Here is a 24268-nt window from a genome sequence, read left to right as displayed (position 1 = left end):
TCGAACAAAGAAAACTGTGATGTTGTCTATAAGATACTGGTTTAGTGCTGAAGTCTTGAACACGGAATACCAGGACCACGAGCGGTGCTGTACTACCCAACCCCTTTCTCTCGTCAATCACCAATCATCATCCTCCGTGAACGTCTTGCTAAACTTGACCAAAGAACTGTAGTCCTCCCATCCCAACACACGATTCTTGCCCTTCACTTTGTTCACTTCGTCAATATCGTCATCCGCTCCACATCTCACCAGCCAACTCTGCGGCCGCAGACTGAACATGCCGTCCTCACAAACAAGTTGCGTCTTCTCCTTCTTCTCAAGACCGTGCTGATCCAGCTCTTTCGCCGCCTTTGGAGGTACGACGGATGGTCCACCGCGCTCTGTCAGGGCGGTATTGCGTCGCTCTCTGTGCTCCAGGATGTCGACGTCAATCGCATCCAGTGCGAAGATCCGGTGAACGTGAATCTCCTTCTTCTGTCCATATCGTCGTACACGACCGATTGCCTGCGCCATCGTGGAGTCGTAGCCGTACTGACTGTCCCTCAGCAGCGGACTGAGGAAGATGACGTGGTTGGCATTCTGCAAGTTCAATCCAGCCGCCGTCTCATCGGACGCATTGAGCACCATGACGGTGATCTGATCCTCCTTTCCAGCAGACTTGACGAATTGCTCGACCTGACGTCCAGCAGCGAGTCCATTCTTCACCACCGTGTTTGAGATGTCCTCGTCTTGGAGAGCGGCCTCGATCTCGTACAGCTGCTGTTCGTACTGCACGAACAGGATCGCTTGATCGCCTTGCTTCTCGATCTGATGTAGAAGCTTCGTGGCGGCTTCAGCTTTGGCGCCGTGCATTGTCTGAGGGCTCGACATGTCGCCCATCTTCTGTGACCATAGCAGGTATGTGTCTGGCATGGACTCCGAGCAATCGTCTGCTGGGCATGTGGCGCTGCCTTGTTCCCGCATTCGTAGGTAGCAGGCATAGCAGATGAGATGGCCGCAGAACACTGATACCCCAGCTGCTTCTGATTGTAGACTCCGACTCCCACACTCGGGATTGTCGCAAAGATCCTCCTTCTCCTCACCCTTCTTGGCAGCCTCTTGAATTCGTTTAACGTTGTGAAGGTATCGTGCGGACCGCCTAGCCTTCAGAAGCTTCTCACACATTGCATTGAGCTTGGCGGTCTTTTCCTTTTGCCCGGCAAAGGAGACTTTGGCATCATGGTCCTCCGGGTCGGCACTGTCGCCGTCGGAGTCGCTCTTCACTTTCGCGTGTGCCTTGCCCTTCTTCGCCACTGTCATAGAGCTTCGTAGCAAATGTGAAACTTCCCGAATTGTGTCCCTGTCACCAAGCCTACCGTCGTCTAGTCGTGAAGCTTTCCAGGAAGCAAAGGCAGCGGGCTCTTCACTGCTCGCAGTATGCAAAGCCTCTGCAAGTTCCCCAAGGATCTTCTCAGCCTGTCGGTTTCGCCGATTGATGATCTCGTCGATATCCCGCTCGTCTCCGTCGAGGAAAGCCGCGGCTTTCGAGAGAGCTTCCTCAGCGGTCAAGCAATCATTAGTCACGCTGTGAAAGCGTTCCTGGCGGTCCGTGGCCTTGCCCTTTGTGCTCTTCTTGATTCTCATGTCTGAGGAGTTGAGATGCTGGGAGATCTCCGCGTAAAGAGCCATGTGAGATACATCGAGCCGCACTGGATGCAGATGCTCGAAGCAGACGAGGTGCTCATTGAAGTCCGAGATGTTACGCCTCACGAAAGTATCCAAGAATCGCTGATCTGTAGCATGGATATGCGCATGCATGGAATCGGATGGTAGGTCTCGCATCAGATCAAACTGCTCGAAAGACGTCATTTCCTTCTTCATGTCTCGGGCATTCTTTGTCTTCAAGACTCCTCTCGCACCACTACTTGTACGCAGTGGTATACCCAGCAAGCTCGCAGTCTGAGCAATGTCGTAGAAGTCGTCCATTGCTGGCGTTGCAGAAAGTCCCCATCGCTTGTCGGCGTTCAATCCAGCAATTGCGGCGCGTTCTTTGGGCTCGTACTGATGAAATTCATCCACCATTATACGATTGAAGCAGAACATCTCCAGCAATGGCTTTCCAACTTGCGAGACGTCAATGTCTGGAGCAGCCGCTGTCGTCTCTACACCGACCTTCTTCTTTTCTTTGCCAGCCACATATTCTCTACCGCGAAGTCGGCGCGACGGAACGCTCATCTTGAACTTGTCGCTGTCGAGATTAGCTTTGTATACGTCCTTCAAGTGACGCTGCAGCTTCTTCAATCCGAATCCGCGATCAAGGATGTCGACGTGCGTTGGAACATCTTGTGCAATAGACTTAAGCCAATGTGCAAAGGAGCGACCTGACTTCGTTGCTGGCCCAGGCACACCAGCAAAAGTAGCTAGACGCTCTGCATAAGCATCAGCTCCAAAGACGTTCCGATTGACGACAATGATTGTAGCGTTCTCAAAGTCAGAGATCGTATGTTTGTCAAGGTCTTTTATGGTGTTGATCGCAATGACTTGGCGCTTAACTCGGAGCTTTTCGACGACCTCAGATTGCCACTGTTTCAACAACGCGGCAGGACAGACGATCAAAGTCGCAGCGATAGGAATAAGTCCAACCACCGCAGATTGGCTGCCTTTGGCTTCGTTGAGGATACCGGCCTTGCTCTTTTCGATCCATTCAGACTGGACGAGAGCCAAGCTGAGGATTGTCTTGCCAAATCCTGGATGGTCGGCACATATCCCTCCCTTGACCGTCAAGGTGGTTCGAGCCTTGACTTCTGCTTGCCAGCCGAGTGCAGTCAGGGAGGACTCTTCAACCTCTTCGAGCAGGAAGTCGACACCTTGCTCTTGCTTACGCATCCAGGCTAGAGCTAGTCGTTGCTTCGGAAAAAGCGTTACCGTCAGACCACAATCGCTGCTGAAAGGTTCGACGTCCCCTGTCGATAGAAGGACGAAGGGCTTGAATATAAAGCTGTCTGCTTGCTTTGCACCTGTCGTGAAGCGCCAGACGTATGAAATGGTGGCTTCCGGTCTACAGTCATGCCGCAAACGTGCACCTGCTCTATGGCCAAGGCTTGTAATGTTGATGCCGACTTGAATCTCACGCCCATCGACGACCGTTACAAGCAATGGCTCCGGTCTTGACTTGATGGCTCGCTCATATGCTGCAGCTGTTGCTGGATCCTCTTGTGCAACAATGTTGCTGTTGTCGCTTAAGGCCCATCGAATCTCGGGACGTCGAGGGGCACACTTGTTGCAGTGACAGTCGACATAGTCGTTTTGCAATGGCAACCACTGTTCAGGTGGCAGGTGACGGCGCAAAGCTTCGAATATCCATCCATGCTTCTCGAAGAACCCAGGCTGGTGTGGCTGCATTGATATGGCCCCAGCATCTCCGGCCGCCAGACGACAAGACACGAGGATTGGCGTGGTCGCACAATCCAGCGTCTCACCGATGAGTGCAGGCTGATTCGGTGCGCATATCTCAAGGCTTGTGTCTGTAGACGATAGCTTGAAGTCTGAAGGAAGCCAGTCGTCATCCACGATGAGGTTGGCTCGCGTGGTAGCCGGGATTCTCCCCTTCTCCTTCTCCTTCTCTGACCATGGCCGCCAGGAGGAGTCAATGCGTGCGATGACAGGCCGGACTTCGTCGTATTCAAGGATAGCTTTGTTGTGTGAGAACACGAAACAATCCTCCTTTGGATCACCAATCCTCGTGGGATCGAGGAACATGTAGATAGGCCTACCATGGCCAGCTTTCTTGTACAGACCGTTGCATGCCGTGCCACACAGCGGAAGATGGTCATATACGCCGCACACAGATTCGACTGCCGGATCGTTTGAGATTCCTGCATTCTCAGCCTTGATTGTGAGAGTCTGCCAGACGGAATGATCAAGGAAATCAGGCAACTCGTTGCGAGCCCACCATGATGCAAGCCCAGAGCCAGAGGCCTTCACCACTATGGGAACTTTTGTCGGCATTGGTGACCTAACTTGCCACTTTGAAGCCAGAAAATCACCGCGCATCTTGCTACGAGCCACAGGCTGTTGCAGCAGACCACGGAGCTTGCTATCACTGGGCAGGTCAGATGAGGCATGCGCGAAGAGCCGCCACTCTGCGTTGGCCTCGTTCTCAATCGCAAGCTCCAGAGATGCGGAGTCAGACTGGTAGAGCACCGACCAGCAATGCGTGCGCCGAACGTGTTGAAAGCTGAATGTTTGCTTCAGCGCTTCACTCACTTGTCCAGAATATTCTGGGTCTATGGCGTTGCCGAGCATCTCGTCCACCGACACATCATTGTTGTCAAACGAGAGACGAAGAGGTAGCACCTCTCGCAACTCCTGTTCGAACTGTCCTGGAGCTAGCCGTGCATCGCTCGATATTGATGACACGTTACGATAGCTGTGAGGAGGGTTGCCACCGCAAGCAACGCATGTCGTATGCCCACAATCCGAGCACTCCTGAAGAGACCTGGAAGTCACACCTTTCGGACCCTCGCAGTAGCACTTCCGAAGGGATCGGGCTGCTCTGAGTAGGACGTCTGCAGTACTCGTGACCCCTAAGCCTGACTTGAATCCTGTGATACTCATGTCATCGCTGGCCATAAGCTGCGGCTCTAGACCATTCGAAACGCTGCTTTCCAAGTCACGCTCGGCTGCACTCGCTTGTGGGATCATCTTGTATCCAGCAATGAGCGCCGATAAGATTGATGACCCAATGACGGTCGTTGACATAGCGTTTCCAGCCAGGTCCTGCACATCGGATGGGGACTCAGTTGTGAAGGAAATCCTGTCAAGCGGAAGGCCCTGAAGCTGCAACGTCTCTTCAGCAGTCAGAGGTCTGCCAGCATCAGAGATGTAGAACATTCCTGATGGCGTAATGCATCCAACCACACCAAATGGTCGATGATCTCTGTCTCGATCCACGTTCTGCGATAGGTCGACAACACGAGTCTTGTACCGATTGTCATACATTCCCAGACTCGGTAATGCCTTGCGCAGATTGCCAACATCGATAGTGTCCAGCACTCGTTCGACTTGCCTCTGGTACCACTGTAGGTTACCGTTGTCAGGTACCAGCAATGACCCACTTGCGGACCAGTTTGTGATGGGACGTGCATTACCTAGGCGAAGCTGTTGACGATACTGTATGTGCCGGATCTCGCATGTGGACCAATCTACTTCTCGGGTGGGATCGTCCGTGCGAATGTGCTGACGTGCGATTTTGTCGTTTGGTAGGAAGAAAGACGACACCGGAGAGCTCGCCGGCCGCTTAAAGGTCTCCATTAGTTCCGCCCACTGGGATGCCACTGCCCTGGATGACCCAGTCTTCAGCTTCTGCTTGTCAAAGCAAGCCATGTATCCACGTTGACGGATATGAGGAATGTAGTAGTCCTTGGTGTTGACCAAAGCTCCGACAGTCTCATAGCCGATGTCTTGGTACTCCTGCAGCTGATAGTCCCAAGGCGCGCCCTTGACGTTTTCCAAAAGGACTATAGCTGGTCTTGCAGCCATGCAAAAGTCCATTACGGCCCGCCACGTATCGCCAGATTCGCCGCCATCGTTGATGCCTTTCTTTCTAGAATTCATTCCTGAGTAATCGACGCAAGATGTACCAGCGATAAGCACATCTATGTCGGTTGGCACCGGAACTTTCGCGCCGTATGCTGTCGTAGCAGCTGGCTGTCCTTCATTATCCTCGAAGGCGTTGATGAGCTCGGTGATGTCTCTGAAAATCAGAGGCGGACTGAAGTTGCGCTCTATGTAAGCTTGCTTGAAAGGTACAAGCTCGGCAGAGAACAGGTGCTCGATCTCAAAGGCCTGAGGTCCTAAAGCACTCTTGATCATCTCCAGTGCCAGGAGTGGCGACTCAGTCCCGGAGCACATGGTAGCAACGCGAAGTGGCCGCGATTTTCGCAGGTGCTCAATCGCCTGGTCAAGCCCATGTGCATTAGCCTTGGAAGTCAAGTCCTGGAATATGTCCTGGATGCTGGACACTGGCGGCAGCGACAAGTCGAGACCTTTGCTCCCTCTCAGCAGATTCACCATGTCCTTTGCGCTCGCACGGGGCTTTGCGACAGTCGACGCGGCTGTCGTCGTGGTGGCTTTTGCCTTCGCAGGCAACTTGGCTCGAGCTTTGGACGCTTTCTTTGGCCTAACGACATCCTGTTCATCGCTCTCGCTGGCTTGGACTGAACTGCTGTCGTCCATGGCCACGTCACCGTCGTCGGACTCTTCTTCGTCTGATGCAGCAGATTCTGCGGAGAAGTCAGAGTCGTCAGAATCCTTGCGTCTCGACTTTGTCCGCGTCTTGGAAGCGGCAGCTTTAAGTGTGTTGGTTGCTCTCTTCTTTACTGAAGTTGAGCGAACATGTCCGGCAAGCTCGTCCTCTGATTCGCTAGGGGACGAAGTGATGGAAGCATATGCTTTTCTTGCGGCTGCTCGCCTAGATCGTCCGTGGGACGAGGTCGTTGCTTGGGAAGAGAAGAAGCGGTCTGTGATCTTGGGGGTCGCTACGACTGTCGAGAATTGCGACAGGAAACCAGGCTTGTGTACAGGCGGGTTGTACCAAGCGATCGGGCCTCGTAGTCGGTTCTGGAATTGAGACGGGCTCACTTCACCGAGCACAGTGCGAGGTGCAGTCACAGGACTGGACTGTGTGAGCCGTGGAGATTGTGATGAAAATGGGGCCTTAGTCGCTGGGACTGAACCTTGAGAGCGGCCACTTCTTAGAGGTTTGGCTTTACTCTGAGGGGCAGTCTTGAGTCTTGCGACTTTTCGAGGTCGAGCGTTGGTGGTAGAGACATCGCTTCCACGCGGCCGCTTCGAGCGAGATGCGGTCGTTGCATGGCTCACCACGATGGTGTCCTCGTCGGAGTCACTCTTGGAGAGGTCCATGACCTCAAACAAATTGCGCTGTCGCATAGCGATGGAGCCGCCTTGATTGATGCGCTTATGCCGGTTTCTATGGCTTTTTGTCAGTTGCAAGAACGGGGCAACGCATGTATGCAGGCGCGGGCGTGGAGGCAGGCGTGGGCATGGGCGTTTTGGCAATGCTTCGTGTCGGCTTGGAGGAGTGAGGTGAAGCTGGAGACGCGTGAGACGCGACTGGATCCAGGGTCCTGCGCTTTCCCGAACCCGAAACTCAAATGCGCAAGGTCAGGAGACCAAAGTGAGGTGAGCTTCATCAACCACCACCTGCTCCTCCTGCATCGAAGTGACGGACGGAATCACCGCACCCATGGCAGAAGTGAGTCCTCGCCAACGCGCCATCCTCGCGAGACGTCCCGCGGCACCGACAAGGATGAAGGGCAGCGCTGCTCCACTCTTGGTCTCTTCTGCCCGTCGTCTTCTCATGCGGTCCGCGACAACACCACTTCCTCGGGCGGCCGATGTCCAGATGGCCAGTTCATTCAGATGGCCAGTTTATTCAGTCTCATCCATTCAACGACAATACCATTGAATACCAGCACTAGGCGATGTGGTGAGGAGCTCACCGCTCCGACTGCCACACTCTCCGCCGACTGCCAGAGAGACACCACCAAGGATACCCAGCCGCCGACATGAGCTGCATCGTCGTCGAATCGCCTCGCCTGGCCCTTTGGTTGGTTGGTCGAAAAGTGTTGCCAGCTGAACCCATGGGAAAGTACGAGACGATGCACGATGGACGGTACACTGCCAAGAGCCTGTGTAGGTTTTCTGTTCAGCTTGCTGCCATATGGCCAGCAAGTGTCCGACCAAGGCGTCGGAGCGTCCTGCGCAGTTCACGATACTGAGGAATCACCAGTGTAGGTAGAATAGTATCCCGCGGTCTCGGCTTATCGCGCTGCAAAATGTCGACGCCTTGGCTGTTGGCCAAGAAACTTTTGATACCCACGTGGGCAGGACAGCTGCTTTGGGAGCTGATAACAACCTTTGACTTTCGACCTCACCTCTCAAACGACTCTAGATCAAGCCAGAACAGCACGCAAACATCGATCCGGCCACGTCATGCTGCACGACGGCGGCCTGAGAAAATCCAAATCCGGACAGGTCGTCTTTTCCCACGTGCTTCGAAGAGCTGTTTAGTGGATGTTTGACTTCAACAGGCAAGTCGCCTCAAGAGAAAGAGACGACTCTGGCCTGCGCCATCACAGCACTCAATCGAAGGTCATGTTTTGTTGCAGTGTCCATCGACGAGCGGGCTTGAGGAAGGTAAGTATATTTTAACAGCTCCCTGTCTCACCTCCATCCAGGTAGATTTCAGCTTGTACATCCTTTTCTGAACATCGTTCCATTCTTTACCAAGTCGTTGAGGATGAAGTCCTGCATTCTCCTCGCCGCAGTTGCTGGCTTGGCCAGTGCTGCTCCCCAGCTTGAAAAGCGACAGTACATTGACTACGAGGCCGTTGTGGACGACTACGTTCCAACAATTACCGAAGTTCCTGGTCTCAAGACTCAGACTGTCCAATACGATCCAACTGCAGCTATCTCATCTGCTGCAGCGGAGGTCACTGAAGACCCGCTTCCTCAAAAGAAGCGTGATTTGGAAGTCCGAAGCGCCTGCGACCCCGAGCCTACCATCGCCAACACGTACAACATTGATGTGTCCAGTCCATCGGCTTTCCAGAACGATCCAAATGCCGCCGCTGCTGCCAACGCTGCAGCTGTTCCCAGTGGCTACTCCCGCAACTTCAAGGCTCTGACCAACACTGTTGTCGGATACGGCTACCTGGGCTATCAGCAAATCAGCTCCTACGACCCACAGCAGTGCGCAACGCGTTGCACTGCCCTCGCTGGGTGCCTTGGCTTCAACCTTTGTAAGACATTATGTTGTCTACCTCTCTTGACATTTACTGATCAATTCCACAGTCTTCGAAAGGGCTCCTGTTGCCACACCTGGAGACGACTGCCCTAACCCTGCGCCTTTCGCCAACATCAAGTGTGCATTCTGGGGCGGTCCAGTCGAATCCGTTGGTGCTCTCGATAGCAACGACACCCGCTCTGCCTTCCAAGTCGTCTATGCGGGCAGCAACGGCTATACGACAACTGCTGTCCAGCAGATCGCAGGCTACTCGGCTCCAACTATCTTGAAGAATGTCTCTATCAACGCTCCATTGGACTGCATTAACCGCGATACGTATATGGGCTTCAAGCTTTTCACATCCGGCGCATATGACACCCGTCTGTGCACTGCGGCCTGTGAATCTCAGAATGTCTACAACAAGCAGTACCCACCGCAGGACATCACCCAGCTCAAGCTTTGCAAGTTCATCACTTCGTACCTCTTGCTCAAGAACGGTGAGCCGGAGGGTCAGTTCTGTGTCATGTACACGCAGGCTTGGGATCAGAGCTATGGGACCAACGACGGCCAGTGGCGTGGTGATGATCACTACACAATCCAGTACAGCTTCAGCTACAGCAACGCTACTGACACTGGCCTGCCTGTATGCCCAAATCAGGTGTCCTACTTGCAGACTTCTGGACAGGAATTTTGCACGTCATACATCCACTACAGCGCCCCAACTTCCACCGCGGTGTCGACGGCTTACAGCACGCCAGCTACTTCCACAGTCCGATCTACCTCTACCAGCACTGTGACTGTGTACAGCTACACAAGGACCACGACCATCACTGGCTACGGATCGTCGACATCGACCTCGACGGTGCCTCCTATGAAGAGAGATGCACCTCCGACCGCGAGCCCAACTACCCTGGACGAGGCTTCAGCCTATCCGATCGACCCCGCCGCTACTTCTGGGGCTTATGTTGTCTCAATCCTCTCGTCCGTTGTCCCAGCCTACACCAACAAGGTTGTCGATAGCGTCGTCGCCAGCACAAGTGCTGCTCCCCAGAGGCGCGAAGTCCCCGAGAAGCGTGCAGCAGCACCGGTCGAACAGGCTGTCGAAGAGAAACGAGCGGCACCAGCACCAGCTCCAGCTCCAATCGAGGCTCATGCCGTCGCAACTCCAGCGTCTGCCTCCAACTGGCCTGCATCAGTCCTTTCTAGTGCTTGCTCGTCTGTAGCCACCGGCACAGCGACAACAACCCGAACGACCACCCTCACCGCAGCAACACCTCTCTACACCAGCTATACCTCCACAACGACCACGACAACCATCACCACCGTCTCGACGCAAACTGTTCCCCCCGTCGTCCTCTCCTCCGCCACTGCTGTCGTAGGCAGCATCAACGGCTCCCCCTCAAGCTACGACGACTCTTACTACGCCCTCAACCTGCCCTTTTCCATCGGCACCTTTGGCTCCTACAGCAGCTCCATCTACCTCGGCATCAACGGCTGGGTCGGCTTCCCCGGTCGCTCAGGCACGTACGTGAACACCGCTCTGCCCGCCAGCAACATGCCGGATACCTGCATCATGGCTCTTTGGGATGATCTGTACATCTACCAAGGCACCCAGCAGGGTATCTACTACCAAGTCTCCGGCGCGACAGGCACCCGTGTCATTACCTTCGAGTTCTACACATCCGCCTACCAGCGTCCGTCAGAGTACTATCACTTTACTATGACCTTCTACGAAGCCACGCCCGCCATCACCTTGTTCAAGTACTACGACGTGAGCTTGTCTGGCAGCTCCGCGACTGTGGGTGCACAGAAAGTATCTTGTAAGTTCACTCGTCACTTTCCCCTACCCCGTCCTCTTGACCTTAACCCATGCTAATGGTTTTCGACAACAGCGAACAAAGTCTCGCAGTACTCGTTCAACCAAGCCGTCCTCTCGCCGGGCATGACGCTGACGCTGAACACAACTACCGGGAGCGGAGTGTTCACGGCGGGAACGTTTGATCGCAATGCTCCTTCTTAGGAAGAAGTAAGTGTAGAACATGTTTGACGAAGAAACGATATGAGAGGCTTCTTAGATTGGGTCGGTTAGATTGTTTCCCTATGTCTTTTGCTCGGTTTGATACCTTTTGATGTCTTTGAGATAGAACGAGTAAAAGGTTGCTTCGCGATGGAGATGCTGATTGCGGATTCTTGACGGAATGTTAAGCTTTTCTATTCATGACCGACTCTTTCCCGCCTTCCTTCCCTCTGTTTCTGACTAGACACGACACACCCCACCCGCCATCTCACTCGTAGACACATTCATCTCCGATGCCCTTCACAGTCTACCTTTCCTTAAGGTTTGATAAATTCTGTTTAAGCTACCTAATCCAGTTAAGATCATTGAAGCTAGACAGGCAGGCCGACAACCATACATGTAGAGCTTGCACATCTCCTAGTAGTGGCCTCACCCGTTGAAAGGAATAGACTGGCACCAGACATGCGACACCCACCCGCCCAACGATGCCATCCAAACGACCTCACCGGAAATCCCGCCTGGGGTGCGTCCAGTGCAAGCAGCGAAGGATCCGGTGCCGTGGTGGGCCACCGCAATGCGAGAACTGCTGCAAGCACCGGCTGGAGTGCGAATATAAACAGTGGACGTTTCCTACTTGTGTGCTGATGCACACTACTACTGCCACCAGGTCACAGGATCGGCTGAAGAGCTCCAATGGGTTGGAGTCCTCGTCACGACGCTTTGCGGTGGCGAACGACGACTGCTTTCGAGACGCAGATGGGGAGGGGGAGTATCTATTGCGTCTTTCGCCAGGCTGCCCTCCCTCAGCCTCTTTGGACAGCCTCGCAGAAGGATGGATTCCCACGCATGCTGCCGCCCTTCACTATTTCCGCACGTTCGCCGCCGCCGATTTCAAGGGCTATCTGGCGTCCGAGTTCTGGACCTCAATGCTCTATCAAAAGTCAGAGTACTGCGTCCCCGTGCGCCAAGCACTTCTTGCCATCAGCAACGCGCATCGAGAGCGAGTCACTACCTCCGCCGAGACACTCTCAGGATCGACTTTAAGGCTCTATGTCACAGCGATACAGCTGGCTGTCGAGCACATGGAGCAAGAGAGCACGATCTCCGAAAAGCGAGCGACGAGTCTCTACTGCTGCGCCGTGTTCTATTGCTTCGAGCTGTTCAACAAGAACCCCCAAGCAGCAGACATCCACCTCGACAACGGCCTCCGGCTCCTGAGAGAATGGCACCGCCTTTCGCCAACGTGGCCGCCGTCCGGGCTCCGGAATCCCGCTCGTGACGATTTCACCAAGCTGCTATACACCCTCGGACGCCTAGACTTGGACAGGATGTTACGAGACGCCGTCACCCGGAGCTCCGAGCACGACGACAAGATCTTCGCATCTGGACTCACGCCGCTCTCGGATCGTCCAGCTGACGATTACTTCGCTCTCAAGGGTCGTATGATGCTCCTCTCCCGACGCATCACACGCTTCGTCCGTCGTTACGATCACCCGGACACGATGCCGATAGCTGAGGTGCCTGCTCATGTCCTCTTCAGCCGCCTGCAGCTACAATCTCAGATCACGGAAATGGAAATCTTGCTCGATGAGAGAGAGAGAGGAGGCTCCGCGAAACGTATTCGTCCGGACGATGTGAACTCACCGCTCTGTCGACCCTCCGGCTCTACCTCGTGACGCACCGCGTCCGCCTGACGATGATGTTTGCTCGAGATCAGGACCAGCGTACAGCTGTATACGATGAGTATGCTGATGTGATGCTCAGGTACGCGAAGATGGCTTGGGATACGTTCCGCGCACAGAGGGAGAGGGCGCCGCTGTTGCCGGAGCCGGGCGTGTTGGTGCCGATCCAGTGGCTTGCAAAGGGTGTCTCGCGAGAAGACAGTCGTCGGGATGCGCTGGAGTTTATTGGCAAGTACTATGCTATCGAGGGCGTTGGGATGTTTGAATGATGTCGACGGCGAGCAGACTCACCTTATCCATCGACTGACGATCTTGTCGATATCGTGAAAGAAGGGCAGGCCTTGCTCGTCTGTGTTGCCGATTCGGAGTTCGCATCTGCATGCCGAGAGCTTCGGGCCAAGGCATGGGAGGTCCAACTGCTCGACTGATGACAGCAGGAGTCCAGGAGAATTCGATGTTCGATGGTGGATTCGTCCACATGCACGTTTACTGAACATTGTTAGTCAATCTCACGCCAGCGGCATGTCTGGTAAGCCAACGGCACAAGGCGTGTATGTGGAAATTCTGGAGATGAAATCGACCAGGAAGAGCTTTTTTCTACCGTCGGTGTTCCGCTCAAAGTGGAACATCTATCCCCGTTATTCCTAAGCCCTCTAAGCAGCTTAGAGTGTAATTAGTAGCGCTGTCTCTTACGAAAAGGCAGAGAGACGGCAGTTCGATACGTTCCACTTTGACCGGAACGAGGAGGGTACCCTTTCTATAGTGGCGTGAGACGCGTATAGCTGGATAAAAGAAGGATCGGGAGGCTCTAGAAGCTGCATTAGCTTTTTGGGGTAGCTTTGTGGGCGATCAAAGATAGTTTTTGCGGAGAACCTTGGAGGGAGAGATTGGAGGCCTGATTTTGAAGAAGAGTTTTTTTTCTTATCTGGACGTTCCTTGCATATTGATCAGGTCTGGAGAGATTTTGCCGCGAGGGGTTTTGCTGGAAGTCCAGGGTGAAGGGAAAGTCTCGTTACGAAGGACACGGAGAGAAGGCTTTGACGGGTTTCCAGATATTAGTTGCTTTGCTGAGCTAAGAAGTGCCAGTGTCAGGATGAGTGAAGAGTCACACGTAACGCTGGCCATCTGGTCTCACTCGCATGCGCCTCCGTTGATACCGGCTGCGGAGATCAGCTTTGATTTGCGAAGGGTAACAAACCCACCGAAGCACATTAGAGACAGTTATGATGGTCGTTCGAAGAGGTTGCGGGAGCATCTTCTTCATGACGCCACGTTCGTCAACCTGCTGCAGTCTGCCATGGAGGAGATCTTGAAAGTTGCGAATATTCGACACGACGATGAAGTTTTGGAGCAAGCATCTCATCCAGAAGAAACCGGCTTCGTGGCTGGTGCTGAAACGACGACGAGCTCTTCACCACCAGCCACCGGCCCGTCGAATCGCACAACACGCGAGGACAACCCCAGTGACGATGACACTCGCGAAGCTGAAAACGCCGATGATGAGGAGGCGCAGGCACAGACAGCCTCGCAGACCACCGAATACGACTCCGACCAGGAAGAACCCGACTCTTCGTCTGGGGAAATTGAGCCGGGAGAGTCAGAGTCAGAGTCAGACTCGTCGCGATTACTCCGCATCAGCTGTTTCTGCGAACGAGGACGGCACCGGAGCGTCGCATTTGCGGAGGAGTTGGGCAGGATGGCGTGGCCGCGGGGATGGGATGTGTTGGTGCGGCATAGAGATGTGGATGGTCAAGGAGGAGGGAAGAAGAGGAGGAATGGGCGGTCGGGCCGTGAGGATGGGAGGAGAGGCGGTAAGAGGGGGCTTGCATTCGGCTTCGGTCCGGATGGGGATGAGCCGTGAGATGGCGATATCGTGGCAAGTACGGGCTTTACTGATGGTGGTGTCGGTGTCGTTTGAGGATGAGGCGATTCAATCCATAATGTCGCAGAGACCATAGCGTCGTATCGAAGATACAGTACGGATTATCAGGAGGTCCATGATCACGCCTGCAAATTCCAAATGCGATTCAAGTCATGATGAGCCGAGATAATTGCGATGGGAGTATTTCCGGTAGACGGGTCGCCGTTTGTGCCAGCAACGGGCGGTGTCGAGTGCCACGGGAGCTTGTCTTCGCCCAACTCTGCCCTCCAAACACGCAAAGACGGAGGCGTCTCTCCGCATGCAAACCTGTCAATCTGATGCGCGGGCGTCACACAGACAGCGTGAGCCACGCTGTACTCCTGCGCACCAACAGCGCCTCCATCTGATGAGTCTCTTCTCGGCAAGGGCAAACGACGATCGGGAGAGAGGCTTTTCTGTACCGTGGAAAGGCATCCGGCAACGGTGCAAGTACCGCCGGTGGTGTGACGGGCCTGGCTCCCCGTCGTGATTCCGCTCCAGCCCGCGAGATTGAGTTTGTGTGGGGGTGGAGAAGGAGAATGGAGAAGGTTTGCCTGTGCCAGTGCCAGCTTTCTCTCTGGCAATGGATCCGCCTCACTCCTTCGCACTCGCGACGCCGGGCGTCCTGACTCCTGCTTGTGCGCGCAAATCAGCCGTCGGTCTCCGTACGCGAGAGAGACGTGGCAGCGAGCGAATCCCACGGCGCCGTATCGTGGCAGCCTGCCTCACCCTCGCCCCCAAGAGAGCAGCGAGTACGCACGGCGTGGCGTGGTCGGTCTCACGACTTGGCCTTCCACTTCTATTCCGAGCACGAAGATGCGCTGCACCGGTGCAGTACATATGGGTTATCTGATAGGCAAAGAGGCTTTAGATCTGCCGCTGCACATCCCATGTCCTGCTGCCGCCGAACCCTGCAACCTCGCCGAGTGCAGTATCCCGCCGCTGCTCGAAGCGGCAATGCCCATCACATCTCTCGAGCGGTGAGGTGTGTGCTGGCGCTGTTGCTCAAACACAAACCACTCCATGACGCGCCGGACACCCGCCTCGCATCGCTCCTCCGCACGTCGCAGGGCATCCCACGGAATCGCCTTTCGCTCGTGTGAGGACGCTCGGCCAGGAACATGGGCTCCGGGCACGCCATCCTATTTGCTGAGCGGCCGTGCCGTTGCAAACACAGAATCAACGAGACGCACCGGCGACCAAGGGATACAGTTACCGGATCCCGCGCGGAGGGAAACTTTACTTGTCCGTCTGTGCCTTTTCTTGGTCGTCGTGTCGCGATCCTTTTTTTTTTCTTGTACTGCCAAAACGAGGCGTTCGGGCTGAGGTAAGGGTGCGTGTGTAGGAGACTCGGGGTTGTACTTAATCAAACGCCTCGCTCGCTCTTTTCTTTCTGAAACCTTTTTGTTTCCTCTCACTACGCTTGCTGCTACAGGATCTGATACTGCCAACTTACACCGACAGACAACTTGATCTTAATCTCGATCGAAGCCAGCCACATCGACAAGACCTTACTACAACAAGCCCACTCCACTCATCGTCGACACTCCACCTCCACCACGTCGACCTCCAACAAACCAATCAAAACCAAACTCAAAATGACCGACACCATGCCTCTCCCGACTCAACAGTCGTCCATCCCTCGCAACGACTCCTTCTCCGCCGAAGACCTCACCAAAGCCCTCAAGGCATCCGCAACCAAGCCACGCAACGAGCTGTCATTACGCATCGTCAACCACGAGGAGCCAGCCGTCCCACCACCATCTCCACGCGAGTCAAGACCGGCATCGGTTTACGGCCATAGGAGATGAAGCATGACCGATCAAGCTGGACTTGATTCGATTCTCTAACGGCAATACCACTTCGATTCATTCGGCGACACCACGTTTTTCATCATGATATCCCACTTTTTATTCAGCAAGCGACATTCATCACCAAACGACGACGAAAACCAAGGCGCATATTGAGACTGGGGAATGGTCACGGAGCATTTAGGTACTTGTATAAAGGAAACCACGGCGTAATCAGAAGGGAGTGGGCTATTATTACTATGTTATGCCTCACAGGCCTCGACTATGGAGTTGCATTCAGACATGAGTTTCGGTGGAAGGGTACTTGTCGATAGGATAGCGAAAGGTACAACCCGTACAAAATACGAAAAGACTTGTCGAGCTTGGCCTCGACAAAGGTCAACCAACAAACAAAGTCAATCCTTTTGAACACAGCCATCGACACACTTCGCTTTGAGACCTCTTCCCCACACCAACCAACCGACCACGCATCCATTTTCTCAAACCCGCCCCCATCGTCACCCCGTCAACTCCTCCCCCACAAAAAAAAAGAAAAACCCGCACTCATCTCCGCTCCATCCCCCTCGATACCAACGTCCGCATCCTCCGCCACGCAACTACAGTCTCTGGCATAAACGTTAGCAACCCCTGCTAGCGTCTTGCAAACAAATCCTGTCTGTGCGATTGAGCACTGACAGCGTGTGCGTTTCGACCTTTCACCGTTAGGCTAACAGGGGTTGCTAACGTTTGTGCTGGGGACTGTATTAATCAAACAGTCTCCTCCCTCCCCGCCTTTCGGCTCTTGTTCCCATGGGAATCGGATCGTTTAGAATCAGTGTCCCGACGGCGCGGTTAAACGGTCTTACATACAACGTGTCTCAGATTGGAGAGCTGGGACGTGGGGGTTCGGGGGCCCATGGGAAAGGGTGTTTGAGAGTGCTTGGTGGAGTTGGGTGGACCGGTTTTTGGGGGTGGGATCGATGATGGGTTGGGGTTGGAGTTTGGGAAGTCGATGTTATTGACTTTTGTTTGATGATTGAGAAGGGACTGGATGATGGATGGGGTGGTTTGTTTGTTGGATGTATTGACGACAGGAACGCCTTTGTCCTCACGACTAAATCAGCAGCACAACCCAGACTACGTCACCTCTCTAAACATTCGACATCCAGTACTTTCTGATCGCCCTTCCGCGCTCGAACTGACTATTGATCGGGTTTCCTGAGATGCTCTTCTCACCACGCTGGCTCGCTACCGCCTTGACACCGACATTCGTCGATCGTGAGTCTGATGCGACTGGTACCTTGCCTGGACGTTTGTCGAGTCCTTCGGTGCGAGGGGGGAGATAAGTCGAGATTTCCTTTCCATGTGATAATATCACGAGCTCAATCGGTGTCTCCTGAAGACAAAGCACAAGTCAATAGACACTCCGAAGTAGGCAACACATGAAGAGCACTTGTTATGAAAAATTGTTACAGCACGAGTGAGCCTATCAAGCTTCCTTCACATGTGAAAGCCGAATCGTAACCCGTAGCAACCCTTATATACACGAACGAGGCATTCACGACATGTGGCAGTAAATAGAGAGACGCTTCTAAATGTACTCTTCACCTATGTGAGATTTCGACTTCTATTCACTTGCTATTGTGCACGCCATCATCAATAGATCCGCCAACACTTTATCATGTAGCCTTCAACCCGCTTCAATGCAGTTCAACAACGTCACCGAAAAGCACTCGTAAGTCACTTTTCCATGCTATCAAAGCGGCAGCAGGAGATACTAACACACGATCCCAGTGCCGACAATCAGAGCTCCCTCGCATTCAAAACTCACATCAAAATCGTACATGTTTCTCTCCAAAACTGCCAATGCGACCATGCTAACGACGCAGCTACAGCAACATCAGTCCATCGCAATGCCTTCGGGAAACGAGCGCAAAAGCGCTACCAACGACGAGGAGAGTGCGGTCTTCGCGCGCGACCCTGCGGCCTTCATCGCGCAGCAGGTGAGCAAGTTCAAGCTGGAGGAAGCGGCGGCGGCGGCGGAGGCGGCGGGAGTGGCGGCGGGCAAAGCTCCCCCGGATGGATATCTCGCGGGCGAGGAGGATGGGACTTGTGTGAGGGATTTCGCGGTTTCGGGCGGCGATCGTGCCAATGAGTTATGAGTTGGGGGCTTGGACGATGATGGAGTTTTGGGGATGGACGGCGGTTTTCTTTCTGGGATGGAGATTTTCACATGAGATCGGGGGCGGGCGAGAAAGGAGAAGGCGGTGCATCAAGCGATCAGTATGCGTTCATTCCATACTCTACATCAAACACATCGCCCTCGTTGAAGAAGTCAACGAGCAGGTAGTTCGGCCGGCGCTCGTACAGCGACCTACATCGCACAGCATGCTCTCCCAGTTCTCCTTCTCTGAACCCTGCACCATTCGTCGTATTCGCATAGGAAGCATTGGGATATCGAAAGCCCAGGAAGCTCGCGTACAAGAAGTGGTTCACCAGACTTAGTCGGTCGGGGATATAGCCATAGATGTACCAAGGCCGAGACGGTTCGCAGCTGAATTGGGAGGAGTGGTCGATGACGAACGATGTTTCGAACATGTAGTTGAACTCGCGGAGGAGGAAGGGGACTTGAGTCTCGTCGGCGCCTTTGTCGAGAAATGAGACAAGGCGCTTGTTGGTTTCCACCATCTCGACTATCGTGGGCCAGTCACCAGTTTTCATGTTGCCGAAGGTCTTATCTGGAGCTGGTATGTAGGACATGATGTCCAGGCCGGTGTCGTAGTAGGCTCTGGCCCAGTGCTCGAGAGGGGGGCCGACGTTCACGAGCATGAGCGTTACGATTTCTCGAGGGTTCTCATCCAGGAATGACTTTACTGTCGCGAGAAGCTCATGAAGACTTCCACCGTCCATGAGAGCGCAGTTGAAGTGGCACATGCGGATCTCCGATTTGCCATTCGGGTCATTGTGGCCTTGAGCCTGGATGAACCGAACGCCAGCTTTCAGCTGCGTTGAGACGTTGAAGTATTGATTGCCACTCAATGACCAGTTGTTCTCGGATGTGCGTATTGCTACGGCATCATGAGTTCCGATGAAAGTCTGCTCGGAATAGCGTTTGTGGTACAATGCAGGTACCGGCACTCTAGAACCTGGTTGCTTTGGGTGCGGATCATCATCGTCCTGGAGAGCTAGCCATTGAGGAAGAGGCCCAACAGGGACCTGCTGGACTTGCGAAGCGAGACATTGATAGACGAACAGCAATAAGAAGATGCACAAGTACATGTTATTGTGCCCCCAGTGGTTCACATGCAGCCAGGAGGTGAAGTCGATGTCAGCGTCCCGAAGAGGAATGGCGGGTTCCCGGCAAATGACGGCGTCTCACGGGCTTCATTCACCCGACCTCACCCCATCTTCATCAACTCCACCTCCACAAACCCCCCAAAGGCGGGGTTCATCAATTGATCATCGACTTGCATATGCCCACGAGGACGAAGACGCGACAATCCAAGGCAGGAATGCCGACGGTACTACAGCAGGTAAGCAGACGAGGAAAGATTCTCAAATTGCATCTGTTCTTGCTTCCCTTTCGTTCACTTTCCTACCGTCACCATGGCTCGAAGCAGTAGCTGGTACACGTTTGGAGTGGCGGTCTTCGCCGCCATAGGCACGTTCTTCTTCGGCTTCGACACAGGCATTGCTACGACTACCATTGCCCATCAGTCATGGATCGAATACATGGGCCATCCCTCCAATGGAATGACTGGAGCTGTGGTCGCGGTATACATCGCAGGAGAGGCTGTCGGGGCTCTTATCCAAACCGCAGTGGGCGACAAGCTCGGTCGAATACGCTTCATGCAGATGATGTGTATCATCGTCACCATCGGGGTCGTCATCCAGACAGCGGCAGTCAACATGGGAATGTTCCTTGCTGGTCGGGTTCTGGCCGGCATCGCAGTTGGCGGCATGGTCGGCACTGTGCCCATCTACCTCTCAGAGATATCAGCACCACATCAGCGGGGTCTGATTGGGGGTATCTCAGGATGCGGCATTTCCTTCGGCACCATGGCTTCGAACTGGGTCGGCTTCGCGTGCGGCTACGCTCCCTACGGTGCCGTGCAGTGGCGGCTTCCTCTAGGAATTCAGATTCCTTGGGGGATTGTCATGTTCATCGGTCTTATGACTTTCATGCCCAACTCGCCCCGACAACTCATTCGAAGCGGCAAGATCGAGCAAGCACGCATCGAATTCGTTCGCATTCGCAAGGACTTGCACTCCCATGAGGCCCAGGAAGAGTTCGCCCTTATGCGGGCACAGATTGAGTACGAGCAAGAACGAGAAGTCAAGACATACGGCCAGATCTTCAAGCTCTTCAAGCACCGAGCATTTGCTTCCATTGCAGTGCAGACGATGACTTCTCTAACTGGTGTGAATGTTATACAATACTACGTAACGATCCTACTCAAGTCGCTTGGAATCAAGTCTCACACCATCTTGGCACTCGCAGGCGTGTACGGAACAATCGCTTTCCTGAGCAACGCGTTGACAACACGATACCTGACAGACCAATGGGGCAGGCGAAAGATGATCCTCACTGGTTTGTCTGGCATCATACTCATCGAAATTTATACGGCGGTCATGCAGAGAGAGTTTCAGAACACGAACAACAACGTCGGTAAAGGGTTCGCGGTCTTGGGAATCTATCTTTTCGTCGTTTGTTACTATGGCATGCTGAACAGCACGACTTGGTTGTATGGTAAGTGAGATTGGAGGGCTACCAATCGCGGAGGATGGTTTTGCTGACGTTTGTCCTCTCATAGGTGCTGAGATTCTGCCCATGTCGCTTCGAAGCAAGATTATGGGACTAGCTGCGGCTTCCCACTTCATCGTCAACGTTGCAAGTAAGGACATATCCAAGACTTTGAAAAGGTAGTACTCTGACATTGCGACACAGTCACCGAAGCTGGTCCGTCTGCTTTCGCAACGATACATGAGAACTACTACTATGTCTTCGTCGGATATACTCTCTTCTTCCTGGTCACCGCCTACTTCTACTTCCCGTGAGTCTATCTGCATGTTCCCCGGGTAGAATAAGGCTAACCCCTCGCAGTGAGACAAGACACAAGACCCTAGAAGAGATCGCGTCTGCCTTCGGTGACAAGGTCGTCACTCTCACAGAACGAGACCTCGCAGTTGAGCAAACAGTCTTTGAAGGCAAAGCAGCAACTGGACATATCGAATCGATAGCTGAAGACGACAAGTAATCATTAGACGCTGGTATAGCTAACAGAAAACGCAAGTACAGACACTCTAATACCCGAGCTGCTCAAACTCCCTCTCTGTCCACTCCCACAGCCTCTTCGCCTGCGCATCGTCCTTTAACGCCTTCTCCGTATACTCCTTCAACGAAGGCTTATACAACGCCCCACTCCTAACCCCACTCCCGGTCGCAGCCCACAACTGCGCCCTCGCCCCCTTCTGCACATCTACCGCAACCACAGTCGCAAGCGACCCGACCAACCACCCAAGCCACGGCGACCGCTTCTTCCAATCCTCCAGAATCCCCGTGTTGACAAGCCCGGGATGGACCGCCACGCTCGTGATGTTGGGGTACTTCTCCGCGAGGCTCTTGGTGTGGTAGTAATCCGCTAGCTTGGTCTGGCCATAGCGGGCGATGCTGTTGATTTCCGTGAGGGGTGTTTTGAGTTTGGGGATTAGGACGCCTTCGCTGGGGGCTTGCTTGAAGAGTTCGGAGCTGAGGTTCACGATGCGGACGTCGGAGTCGGGTTGTGAGGCGGTGGATTGGAGGGTTGGGAGGAGGAGTTTGGTGAAGAGTGCTGGGCCCATCTGGAAAGTGCATTGTTAGAGCTGTTTCCGAAAAGTTGGATGCTGGGCAACGACTCACATAGTTACTCCCAAACTGCACCTCATACCCATCCTCCGTCAACCCCGGCGGCAAATTCATCAATCCCGCATTATTAACCAGCACATCCAAACGATCATGATCCCTCCCAAACGTCTCCGCGGCGGCTTTCACAGACTTCAAAGACCCCAGGTCAAGCTGTAGGAATTGGAGCTTGCCTTTGCTCGCGGGGACCTCGCGCTCAATCTCTTGGATCGCGGCATCGCCTCGTTGCTGCGTGCGCGCTGTGAGGATGATTTGGTGCGGGTTGTGTTTGGCGAGTTGGAGCACGGTTTCTTTGCCGAGACCGCTGCTGCCGCCGGTGACGATGATGGTTTTGCCGGCGAGGGAGGGGATGTCTTTTTGGGGGTTGAAGGACATGGTTGGGTAGTTCGCGGTTTGTTGGTGGTTGTCAAATAGGTTGGAGTTGTGACGAGCGGTTTCTGTCAGGCTGAGGCTTCCGCTGGCTTTAAAGCGGCATTGACTTCTCACAGTAGTAGGAGATAGAAGGTCATCGACTAAGATTGTTAGTAATTTTGAGATCAATTTGGCCTATACTGATCTCTCGTCGGAATGGCGTGAGTCTCTCCGATGCAGCTCAAAGTTGTGCCGGTTCGGCTGTGGCGATTACTCAACGCTCATTTTCACTTCACCAGGGTGTTGTGCACATGGCGGAATCAGCCTTGCAGCTAGCAAGACAAGTTGCCTACCCTCCTCATTCCGGTCAAAGTAGAACGTATGGAGCCGCCATCTCTCCGACTCTTCACAAGCGATTGCGATGCTACTTGCACCGTCAGCTGCTCAGAGAACCTGGGAATAATGGGGATGAATGTCCCACTTTGAGCGGAACACCGAGGGTAGGTCGTCGCTGCAATTGGTAATCTATACATTGCTACTATACTTACACCCCGTACATCATCTAAAGTCTCGGCTTCCCGTTCGTTGACGTGTCAGCAACAGCCGGATTCTTCACATTGATAGGCGTGTGCCAGGGATGCACTGGCGGCGAGTCCTTCTGTACGGTCGCCGTGAATGTGGCTTTCCTCTTTTCCAAGAAGGCATTGACAGCCTCATCGTTATCACTGCGAACAGGGTCAGTGAATAGTTTCGGCACTTGACAAGGGATTGAAAGCTTACGCTTTCCCTCGCATGTGACCCATCACCCGAGACTCCAGTAGATGAGCCTCTTCAGCACTAGGCATTCCCCGGTACAGCATCTCCCGGATCATGTAGGTGCTCACACTACTGGTGTTGACCGCTAGATCATCCGCAATCTCCAAGGCCTTTGGCAGGACGTCTTCCTGTCTCTCGACCAAATCAGAGAAGAGGCCATGGAGCTGCTTGGCTGATGCTGGAAGAGTAGCTCCAGTGATCAACAGTTGCATAGTCTTCGAGAAACCAACGAGGCGTGGCAGGAAAAACGATGAGCAGCCTTCGGTGACAACGCCGCGCCTTGAGAAGACAAATCCGATTTTGGCCTTTGACCAGGCGACGCGCATCACGGCTGGGAGTGTCATGGTGATACCAACTCCAATGGCGTGTCCGTTGATGGCGACGATGGTGGGCTTCGTGCAGTTGTGCATGGCTAATGATGCTCGTCCTCCACTAAAACCGGTCAGTGAGTTTTCAAGTTCCACCAGGCCATGAGAAGACGACAAACCCATCTCGATGCGTCCGATCAGTCTCGTTCTTGCCATTCCCCTGCAGTCTGAACCCTTGATTGAGATCCTGTCCGGCGCAAAAGATTCTCCCATGGCCAGTCATTACAATGACCTTCACTCGATCATCGATACTTGCGAGAGCAAAGAAGTGCTCAATCTCATCAGTCATGATATCTGTAAAGGCATTGTTGTGCTTCGGTCTGTGCAGCGTCAAGATCAACACTGGAGTTGGCGTAGGCGAAGAGGCCGGGTGATGTGATATCTTGATCTCCTGGTATGGAACGTCGGCGTACGACGCTCGGAGCTTCGTTGGGACTGGCTGGCCGTTCGACATGATGGCTCACGATACTCAGAATATCAGACTGGTACGCCGAAGAATGTTAGCAGGACTTGAGTGGTTTTTACATCTTCAACATTAATCGAAGACGTCGAGCTCCACCTATCACAGCCACTTCGCTGACATTGCCGAGGTCTTGAGTCGATGCACCAAGATGGCAATTTTGAAGTCCAACATTGATTTGAATGTGTGTTTGA

The 24268-nt window shown here is 53.8% G+C and overlaps 9 protein-coding genes across 9 annotated transcripts; 5 read left to right on the top strand and 4 right to left on the bottom strand.

Annotated features, from left to right (window-relative positions):
• Positions 1-117: 117 nt before the first annotated feature.
• Positions 118-6930, bottom strand: M409DRAFT_62084 (uncharacterized protein; the record flags this gene model as incomplete). Its single annotated transcript, XM_033815012.1, has 2 exons — positions 118-6403; positions 6575-6930. 2 exons carry the CDS (start codon positions 6928-6930, stop codon positions 118-120), a joined length of 6642 nt encoding a protein of 2213 aa, XP_033674736.1.
• Positions 6931-8302: 1372 nt separating this feature from the next.
• On the top strand, positions 8303-10808 carry M409DRAFT_48764 (uncharacterized protein; the record flags this gene model as incomplete). The annotated part of the gene is made up of 3 exons (XM_033811036.1): positions 8303-8804; positions 8857-10608; positions 10681-10808. The coding sequence occupies 3 exons, from the start codon at positions 8303-8305 to the stop codon at positions 10806-10808; spliced, it is 2382 nt and encodes a 793-aa protein (XP_033674735.1).
• Positions 10809-11267: 459 nt separating this feature from the next.
• M409DRAFT_48763 (uncharacterized protein) lies at positions 11268-12481 on the top strand (the record flags this gene model as incomplete). The annotated part of the gene is made up of 2 exons (XM_033811035.1): positions 11268-11441; positions 11480-12481. 2 exons carry the CDS (start codon positions 11268-11270, stop codon positions 12479-12481), a joined length of 1176 nt encoding a protein of 391 aa, XP_033674734.1.
• A 1099-nt stretch (positions 12482-13580) lies between these two features.
• M409DRAFT_48762 (uncharacterized protein) lies at positions 13581-14348 on the top strand (the record flags this gene model as incomplete). Its single annotated transcript, XM_033811034.1, has 1 exon — positions 13581-14348. One exon carries the CDS (start codon positions 13581-13583, stop codon positions 14346-14348), a length of 768 nt encoding a protein of 255 aa, XP_033674733.1.
• Positions 14349-17880: 3532 nt separating this feature from the next.
• Positions 17881-18339, top strand: M409DRAFT_16113 (uncharacterized protein; the record flags this gene model as incomplete). Its single annotated transcript, XM_033803498.1, has 3 exons — positions 17881-17912; positions 17972-18017; positions 18073-18339. The coding sequence occupies 3 exons, from the start codon at positions 17881-17883 to the stop codon at positions 18337-18339; spliced, it is 345 nt and encodes a 114-aa protein (XP_033674732.1).
• A 118-nt stretch (positions 18340-18457) lies between these two features.
• M409DRAFT_16112 (uncharacterized protein) lies at positions 18458-19456 on the bottom strand (the record flags this gene model as incomplete). The annotated part of the gene is made up of 1 exon (XM_033803497.1): positions 18458-19456. The coding sequence occupies one exon, from the start codon at positions 19454-19456 to the stop codon at positions 18458-18460; it is 999 nt and encodes a 332-aa protein (XP_033674731.1).
• A 327-nt stretch (positions 19457-19783) lies between these two features.
• On the top strand, positions 19784-21435 carry M409DRAFT_48760 (uncharacterized protein; the record flags this gene model as incomplete). The annotated part of the gene is made up of 4 exons (XM_033811033.1): positions 19784-20927; positions 20992-21072; positions 21126-21231; positions 21282-21435. The coding sequence occupies 4 exons, from the start codon at positions 19784-19786 to the stop codon at positions 21433-21435; spliced, it is 1485 nt and encodes a 494-aa protein (XP_033674730.1).
• Positions 21436-21481: 46 nt separating this feature from the next.
• Positions 21482-22454, bottom strand: M409DRAFT_62081 (uncharacterized protein; the record flags this gene model as incomplete). Its single annotated transcript, XM_033815011.1, has 2 exons — positions 21482-22018; positions 22077-22454. The coding sequence occupies 2 exons, from the start codon at positions 22452-22454 to the stop codon at positions 21482-21484; spliced, it is 915 nt and encodes a 304-aa protein (XP_033674729.1).
• A 538-nt stretch (positions 22455-22992) lies between these two features.
• On the bottom strand, positions 22993-24068 carry M409DRAFT_16109 (uncharacterized protein; the record flags this gene model as incomplete). The annotated part of the gene is made up of 3 exons (XM_033803496.1): positions 22993-23155; positions 23211-23678; positions 23734-24068. The coding sequence occupies 3 exons, from the start codon at positions 24066-24068 to the stop codon at positions 22993-22995; spliced, it is 966 nt and encodes a 321-aa protein (XP_033674728.1).
• Between the last annotated feature and the right edge of the window lie 200 nt (positions 24069-24268).

This window comes from Zasmidium cellare, assembly GCF_010093935.1.
Source record: "Zasmidium cellare ATCC 36951 unplaced genomic scaffold M409scaffold_1, whole genome shotgun sequence".
Lineage (NCBI taxonomy): Eukaryota > Fungi > Ascomycota > Dothideomycetes > Mycosphaerellales > Mycosphaerellaceae > Zasmidium > Zasmidium cellare.
Note: the sequence above shows the minus strand (reverse complement) of the source record. Positions and strands in the feature narration are given on the sequence as shown.